General features: G+C 32.6%; 1 protein-coding gene across 1 annotated transcript; it reads left to right on the plus strand.

Moving 5' to 3' along the window:
- The first annotated feature begins 5,656 nt into the window (after positions 1-5,656).
- On the plus strand, positions 5,657-9,065 carry LOC111674253 (membrane metallo-endopeptidase-like 1). The gene is made up of 11 exons (XM_023433747.1): positions 5,657-5,675; positions 5,736-5,845; positions 5,928-6,061; positions 6,128-6,289; positions 6,501-6,581; positions 7,307-7,512; positions 7,844-8,041; positions 8,180-8,421; positions 8,512-8,567; positions 8,836-8,887; positions 8,969-9,065. Exons 2-11 carry the CDS (start codon positions 5,781-5,783, stop codon positions 9,063-9,065), a joined length of 1,293 nt encoding a protein of 430 aa, XP_023289515.1. The 5' UTR covers positions 5,657-5,675; positions 5,736-5,780.
- Positions 9,066-9,276: the final 211 nt, after the last annotated feature.

Raw genomic sequence — 9,276 nt, forward strand, 5'->3', positions numbered from 1 at the left:
TAGATATTATATAATAAATCAGACTTTAAATGAAATAATGTGAATGATAAACTATCTTTTTAAATAAAGGCTATGATTTCATTCGACTAGCAAACAAATACTGATAATGTATATGCACGTACGAATTAAAAACACATTTTTTCATACGAGTGGTAAACAAAATATGACATATATTAATCTTATGACATTTGACGATGACGATAATGTAATAAAATAGATGACAGTACCAATGTAGTTCTGTTTTGTTACAAATATGTGCTGCATATATACAGTAATATCAGGACAGTAACATAATGTAAGATAAGAATAACAAAGTGACGCTACATTTGTATAGATATGATAGTAACAAATGTTATGCAGCCTGTTAGCTCCATGTTACATAACTGTTAAGTTACTGAATTGTAACAAATGTCATGTAACTAGTTGGCTCTATGTTACGTAACTGTTAGGTTATTACATTGTAACAAATATTATGTTATTTGTTAGTTTTAAGTTATGTAACTGTTAGGTTTGATGTGCAATGGGAATTGAACGGAGAAACGGAATGCATGGTAATTATGCTAATTGCAGGCAGACCATTTAACCAACATCATCAGAATCTTCCATTGTGGACATCAGCCACTGAGCAGCGGTTCCGAAGGATAAGATCATGTTTCGTTGAGCAATACAACAGTTATGACATTCCAGGATTAAAAAATCACACTACTAGAAAACCCGTTAAAGTAAGTTCTTAGATCTTAAGGCCGTTAGTCTTTTTATAATACTCCACAAAAACAACACCTCTGGTGTTGAAAAACCTTCCGCCAAATATATTTACTTTCAAATTCCCAGAAAACGTGTACTTAAATAACTGACTCATAAACTACAGATCGTATAATAAAAATAAATAAAAACGTTATAATTAAAAAAGAATACCGCAAATTTATACGAAGATGGTATTGTTCTATTATTCGCCAGAGAAAATAATGAAATCAATTACCTTTGCCAAATACGTGCATTGTTTCTTATAACCGCAAAAAGGTAAAGTCAAAATTTATACGAAAATGATATAATTGCATCTTTATCTAGAAAGTAATGAACTCACTTTTTCCAAATACGTTAATTGATTCTTATCATTGCAAAAAAGTAAAGTCAATTCAGTTTGTTCCTACCATAATTAAAATAATAACGATTAATTTCACAAATGTAATCAAATCAATGTTACGTACAAAATACTAAATCTAAATCAAATAGATGAGTGGTACTTACCCCCCACAAATGTAATAAAATCGATTCCTTTTATCACATATGTGATTCGCTTCTTATGTGCAAAAATAAAATACGAATTAAAAATGAAATAGTTTTGGCGAGCCCCGCTACATGTTTATCCGCAATTTCGCAATAAATAGTTGAAGAAAAAGTACTTGCAACTACAGCGTAATAAAGTTCGCCAAAACTATTTCATTTTTAATTCGTATTTCATTTTTGCACATAAGAAGCGGATCACGTATGTGATAAAAGGAATCGATTTTATTCCCTTTCTGGGGGGTAAGTACCACTCATCTATTTTATTTAGATTTAGTATTTTGTACGAAACATTGATTTGATTACATTTGTGAAGTTAAACGTTATCATTTTAACTAGGGTAGGAACAAACTGAATTAACTTACCTTTTTGCGATCATAAAAATCAATTAACGTATTTGGCAAAAGTGATTTCATTGCTTTCTCGGAAAGATGGAATGATATTATTTTCGTATAAATTTTGATTTTACCTTTTTGCGACTATAAGAAACATCCACGTATTTAACAAAGGTAATTGATTTCATAACTTTCTCTGGCGGATAATAGAACGATACTATTTTCGTATAAATGTGCGGTATTCTTTTTTAATTATACCGATTGTATTTATTTTTGTTATACGATCTGTAGTTTATAAGTCAGTTGTTTAAGTATACGTTTTCTGGGAATGTCAAAGTAAATATATTTGGTGCAAGGTTGTTTAACACCGAAAGTGTTGTTCTTATGAAGATTTCACTATTTTTTGTAATTTGTAGAAACTTCGTGTTTTATTTCTTAGAAATAAATTATTGCTAAGTTTCATGTTCAGTGTCCGAAAATTCATCATACAATTTATTTTAAGCAAGACCATGTCATTTGCTTATAGTAAACTAAATTTTTTCATTTGGTTATGCTTAGTTTTAATTTATTCATTTGATTAGGGATGATAATAGAAAACTGATTTTTGGATTAGATGTACTTGTATTACATAGGGCAAAGTGTACGATAATTTGACAACTATCTGATTTGAATATGTCATAGAATGAAAATACTAATCTGTTTAACAAAAACTGTTGATTCCAAAATTTATGAAGAAACTATTTAAATTGTTTTAATAATTTAAGAAAGAAACAAGAATGTAATTGGCAATTGTTTTACACCTAAGGTATTTTTTAAGGACTTAGTAAAGTATTAGCCTGAAAGGATCAACTAAGATTCTTTTTCATTCAGATTGATTCTTTATTAATGACGAAAGACAGACAATAGTATCGGTGAGATGTGACGCTAATTAATCAGTCCATTATGGTTATGCAAATTACTAAGACAATGGATGTCTCAAACTTTAGAAATTTCTGAAAACCTATTTCTATATAAATACTAGAACTATCTATCTATCTAAATAAATACTAGAACTGAACAGCTAGGATGATCATTACTGAAAATACTTAATGTAAATGTAGAGGCATTGATAGGGTATTAGCATTGAAATATCAATATCCTCGCTACAAATAAATTTGAGAGCAACAATACTTTTGACACGATCAAAATATCAATACTTTTCTTTTCGATGTTACTAAAAACACTTATATATTGAGATTGAAATAAGGAAAGTCAGAAATTTGACATATAGTTGTCGACTCCAGTTCACATCAAAGGTGTTAACAACAGTTATTGTTCAATGTTTTTACCACGTCATCAATAATCGTTACACCATATTACTCGTGGTAGTGATTCGCATTCAAATTCAGAATAAATGTGACGTTGCCTCAGATTCGTCTATGAACTACTGCTACATTTAGTGGTGTGAACCTGAAAATTCATATTACTAATGTCAATCACGTTTTTCACATTCACAATTTGAAGAAAGTCAATTGCAATAAGAACAATTAAATATTGGAAGCATCCACTGATGATTGATGAATTCCATTCTTTACACATTGAATGTAAGGAAATTTGTTAATCAACAAGCATTAAAGATTTTATTATGCTGCGCACATTAATCTACAAATTAAAATAACCTATAAGATATTAAAATAACCTGTAAGACATTAAAATCTCCTCATCGTAAACACATTTGTATTGATCATGAACATTCATTGATAAACAAATTTTGTTTCATTGGATCAACAAGCATCAGAGCATCAGAGAGACAAGCATAAAATGTTGCATACATAATCTTCAAATGAATTTTAAAATAACCTGCAAAANCACGAAGATTCGATCTTGTTTTATTAAACAATTTAGTAGTTACGATATCCCAGGGATAAGAAATGAGACTACTGGACAACCCTTTAAAGTAAATACTTCGTCTAGGAATGCGTTAACCTCATTTGGGTATACCACACGGAACTTCTATTATCTATTCTCTAACAATATTTTGTGTGTATTTTATTACCTACATATTTATTCGTCGCAAATTAAAATTATTTATTGCCTAATAGAATGACATACAATTTAAGTAACGTAATTTATACATTTTAATACTATTGCTATCAATTGGGAAAGATCGGGCGTTCTATTATGAGATGTATTTCCTTTGAATAGTTCTACTGGACTATAAGTACTTGAAAAACTCAGTGTGCTCAAAAGCTCTATCTAAAAACTATGTAGCAAGCACTAGCTGCATTTAAGCTTAAAATAAGTCCTATTCAGGAAGATAGAGAGAAAACATTCAACGAAAATTTGGTCGACGCCATCGGACTTCAAGCGGCCTTTGCCGCTTTCGAGGCAGAAAGCAAAAATTTGCAATTTGAAAAACTACCATATATGGAGTAATTCGACAATAACCAGCTGTTTTTCATATATGGGGCCAGTATGAGTAAATTTTTAGTAAAAATTACCTTACTCATAACCCTGAAGGAGTTATATGCAGTTGTGATAGCCGAAATTTAAGAATTTCTTTCATTATTAAAATGCATTTATTAATCGAAAACAGAGCGTATTTCATGGTACTATTACTGAACTAAATACATAATTTTTTTGTCAAGATATATTACACAATTGGCGAGGTGCAACAATTCTCCGAAAAGGTTCTTTCTTTGCGGAGACCAGGATATCTCAAAAAGCATTTCACCGATCGGCTTCAAATTTTTAGGGCTCGTTCTACACATGGAGGACTGCTGAATGAACGAAAGATTTTTCGAAATTCCGATTTTTACCAAAATGGCAGTGGTCTCACTGAAAAATCACTTTTTTCGTCTTATAACATTTTCGTTTTTACTTAATAAAACAGCAATTTTTCATTAAAAAAAAACAATCCTTCGTTCATTCAGCAGTCCTCTATGCGTAGAATGAGCACTACAAAGTTGAAGCCGATCGGTGAAATACTTTTTGAGATCTCGCGGTCACCGCAAAAAAAAAGCTTTTTCGGAGAATTGCTGTTCCACGCCAATTTTTCATTACATCTTGACAAAAAAAATTATATATTAAGTTGAATAATTGTAATATGAAATCACGCTGATTTCGATTAAAAAATGCATTTTAGTTATGAAAAAAAATGTATGAATTCCGCCTGACAACTGAATATAACCCCTTAAACGGAATAAATTCATATTGATCCACGGCGGCAAATCATACACTTGCACTTTGCATATACCACAAGGCATTTACCATGTTCTCATATAACTAGTCGCTATTAATAATAATCGGAAAGAGAAGAAAGTGGGAATGTGATTTTTGAAGAGGAACATTTATATTTTTCATATACATTTATGATATGGCAACGACGGATCAACATGATCTATTTTCGTTTAAGGATTAAGATGCACAAATTTTAGAGAGCACCATTCAACTCGATACTAGTATTTGATCAATTGCTTGTTCCAATTAAAAATGGTCCCAAGAGTTCAAGCGATTTCAATATAGTGTGTGAAACGTGTAATTATGGAAATTACTATTTATTTATTTTATTCAAGATATGTACTTTCAATCATTATTTTTTCTAGGTAATGTGCGAATACAAAACCCAGGATGAATTGAAAACAGTTTTGGAGGGAAGAAAGAATAATGCGCACAGTCTACATCATTTAAGGATAAATGGTGGAGTGTCAAACATCGAAGGATTCGGTAAAGCTTTCGGATGCAATCCGAACGACAAGATGAATCCGCCGAACAAGTGCAAAGTGTGGTGATAATATATATTAAGGAAGCACCGAAAACGATTCTTCATATTTAAGCAATTACAACCCCCTCTAAATATACAAATAAATGGCAGAATGGATGTTGCTTATTCCTAGTGAATTAAATAAAGATCCAGAAACAAAAACATTTATACATTGATATCCCACGCGTGTGTCACGATGTGGTAATCGAACGACATTCTCGGATTCTATTTAACTACAACTTCGCTTTTGAAGTCCTTATCACGACTACTGTTAATAACTAAAGCATGTCTTTACTATCACCTACAGTAAAAACGTAAGCAGTACCAACTATAAAACCATACAAATGAATTCGAACCGTTTTTGTGTTTCGCAGTAGAAAGTTCAGGAAAAGGCTATACCTACCTAAGGATTTGCAGCAATGGCGTTGTCTTCTCCTATTTTCTGCAAAAGCGCAAGAACGTATATATCTGTTTTATTTGTCTTGTACGTATTAACAATCAAGGAATAGAACTATACACTTGCAACGACATAACTGTTATTGTTAATATTTCTTAATGCGTTTCAGAACACATTTCATCCTCTTAGTAGGGGCACCAAGGAAACGACCTGCGACAGGACCCTCAACACCAGTAATAAATAAAAAGCCTAATGTTCCACGTAACACTCCCATTTGCGATGAACCTGCCTGTTGGAGTCTTGGTAAATCAATCATTTAGACGTGATCGATGCGTCGATGATTCAAAATTAACATCTAATACTATCTAGGAAGTGATATAAAGCAAAATATTAACCCCGACGTGAATCCTTGCGATGATTTTTATAAATTTGTTTGCGGAAACTGGGAAAACAAGTTTCCTCATATCAAAAAGAAGCCTTTCTATACTCAGTTTGAAAGGGCCAAGGATACGATAACCGCTCAAATTAAAGGTAATGTTTAACACAAATTTCCGTCTTAAGACTTCTACAGAAATTCAGAGATATTGATCTTTTGAAAATTCATTACTACATATTTAGACTTATGCAGAATTTATAGACTTACAGAAACTTGCATTCAAATCGTCCTTCCAATATAATAATGTCTCAAAGATCCAAAAATTGTTCAACTGCTTACAAATATTGTGATATGTTTTACTAATAGAAATACTTGAAGAGGAGCCGCGCAATGAAATTCTTGCCTTGAAGAAAGCTAAAATTTGGCACAAGACGTGTATGGACGATGGTAAGGTGGCAATATTTAACTAAATAGTATTAAGGTGAAATGAAGCATGTCGAGGAACTTGATCAACGTCGGTAAAAATAGTTTTTCTAAATACCTAAGTTGCCGACGTTCGTTTTTATATTGACAGTCGAGTCGAATTATATTGAGTGTTGTACTAAATGGCATACTCCATCTGTCGTTTTCGTGCAATAATTATAAAGAAATCGAAGTAAAATTCCAGAAATCCCCTAGATTAATGGGTTCTGAAACCCAAATTGACTGCAGAGGGACCCCCTGCGCCATCTGTGATTTCCATGTTAACTAAATTTTCACTTCCAGACCTCGTATTACCATTGTTTTAGCATAGAAGCGCATAAGATACTTTTTTCGCCTTTACCCCGCTCAAATACGAGTTTTTCTATTACCAGAGCGTTCTAAATTGTCGTACAATTGTCCTCACACTTTCGTTCCTCATATTAGGGCCTTCAATAATTGGATATCAATCGAAATATGAGAGCTCGACGTCATTTTGGTACTGGTTTGGACTAAGTTAAACAATTTAAAAAAAAAAAACAAATTTTGAAAATGTCAGGATAATTCCAAGGTGCTTACGAGTTACGTGTTAAAGTTTCGGACAGTTCTATCCAATACCCTTAAAAAAAAGTGTTCGAGTTCGAATCGACTGGTTTGAGGGGGGTTTCACTTCACCTTAAATAGTAATCAGAAACAATGATTTTCCTTTACAGAAACTCTGAGACGGAGAGGACTTGAACCGATTAAAGAAACGTTACAGAAACTAGGTGGATGGCCGATTATACTTCCAAATTGGACGCCCAAAGAGTGGCAAGACATTGACCATTATTACACAATTTATAGACTTGGAGCATCGGCTTTTTTTAAAATACAGATAATACCAGACCTTCAAAACCAGACTGAAAGGCGAATTCTTAAGGTAAGGACTGAAAATCAAATAAAGCCCGGAGAAAACGTTTTGCTACTTTACGAAGGCAACAAAATTTAAGTAACAACAGTATACGTTTTCAGTTATAAAAACAATTATGTAATCTGGGTATAAAAATTTGACTAAATCCCCTTTAGATAAACGTTCCACATCATATTATTCGAAAGTATCTGCATCTTCAGGCGCGTTCCGCGACTTTTTCCCCAAACAGAAAACGGAGAGTTGTGCAGCGCTAATCTCGTTATTTTCTTTAGAATTTGTCTCTGTATTAAATAACGTTTTCGACTTTTCAATGTTAATTCAGAGAATTAAATCTTTACAGTTGACCCCACCTCAATTTTTGCTACCCGAGTACGTTTTAATGAGGTCTAATAGGCATCAAGCGGATATCTTGGCTTACAACAATTTTATAAATACTGTTTTGGGGAATTTTATACCGTCCACTGGAACTCGTATTAACCCGCAATCAATTTTAACAGATATCGTTGACATGATGATCCTAGAAATGCAATTAACTAAGGTAAATAGTAGATTTCGACATTACAGTCGTGATTATATAAGTTGAACATAAATACATTCCGTAAATGTCGTACTTTGGACATAAATAATGTCACAAAGGCCCGCAAAGTATTTCGTGACTGTTTTAAAAAATTGGCAGGCTGCTAATCCTGTGACACCAAATCCGGCAACGCGAACAACGAGAATGAAAATTAGTGAGTTTTCTAAGTTATTTTTACTTCATCAGCGGAACCAAAAAATTAACAAGGGTATTTTTCTCCTTCATTTGTACCAGTTACACGTAATACCTGAACAGTTTTTCGAAACTGTAAAGGAACACAAGAGAAACAGATTGAAGAAACACATAAAAATGACTCGTGCAGAACATTTGGCAAAAAAGATGTAAGCGACCGTATTTCAATAATTTATGTCGAATGTTGGATTTCACAAGCAGTGAAAGTTCGTTTTGAAAATTGAATATCGATATTGCAGATGGAAAGACATGCTCCAGGTGAATGCCGCCTACCAAATCGACGCAAATGTTTTGAGTAAGAGTAGCATTGGTTAAGTGGTTTATTATTTACACTCCAATTTAATAAATGTTTTCAAAACTATATATAAAGCGGCGGCAAAGAATAAGACTGTTTACAAAATTAGTAATTTTTGCGCTGAATAAACATTACGCTAGATATTTATAGTGTTACATAAATGTACAATAAGTGAAGATTCATACGTTAAAACAATAGCATTTCTTTTCTACAAATGTAATAGGGGAAGAAAGTACCGCTGAATTTACGTAATGTATTTATGTTTCAGCCGTTTACGCCCCGCTGTTGGCGCCTCCATTTTTTGTTTCGGGAAACTCCAAGTGAGTACACAATGTAACCGAGTATAGTGCAAATAACAACGATAGGAAAATAATGTCTGTGGGTTCGACTTTTTTCGACAGAATGCTGCAACTCTACAATTACGGTTCTGTCGGATTTATCATAACCCACGAAAATGGTCACGCCTTTGACGATTCTGGTAAGCAATATCCAATTTGAAACCTTTGAGGTAATATTCCAAATACGAACCCACAGAACACTGTTATATAACTGTTAGGTAAATGTGACGTTTACGAAGCTAACGTGTTATGTAGCATAAAAGTAATATCGAGGTTAGATGTTTGTTATTGTTTCCCACTCAATAAGGTAACATGTTATGTAACATGTTATATTAATGTTATAAGTTCAGTTACCTTAAAATAATATTAAT

The sequence above is a fragment of the Orussus abietinus genome, unplaced genomic scaffold (genome assembly GCF_000612105.2).
Source record: "Orussus abietinus isolate OABI.00-Male unplaced genomic scaffold, Oabi_2.0 scaffold1238, whole genome shotgun sequence".
In the NCBI taxonomy this organism is placed as follows: domain Eukaryota; kingdom Metazoa; phylum Arthropoda; class Insecta; order Hymenoptera; family Orussidae; genus Orussus; species Orussus abietinus.

What these genes read in the sequence shown, in the direction of transcription:
- LOC111674253 (XM_023433747.1), top strand. Translation starts at nt 5,781, where the DNA reads ATGGCGTTGTCTTCTCCTATTTTCTGCAAAAGCGCAAGAACGTATATA. An exon ending in TAGAAATGCAATTAACTAAG is followed by an intron (nt 8,042 to 8,179) that starts GTAAATAGTAGA and finishes AAAAATTGGCAG; the next exon opens with GCTGCTAATCCTGTGACACC. An exon ending in GAACATTTGGCAAAAAAGAT is followed by an intron (nt 8,422 to 8,511) that starts GTAAGCGACCGT and finishes TCGATATTGCAG; the next exon opens with ATGGAAAGACATGCTCCAGG.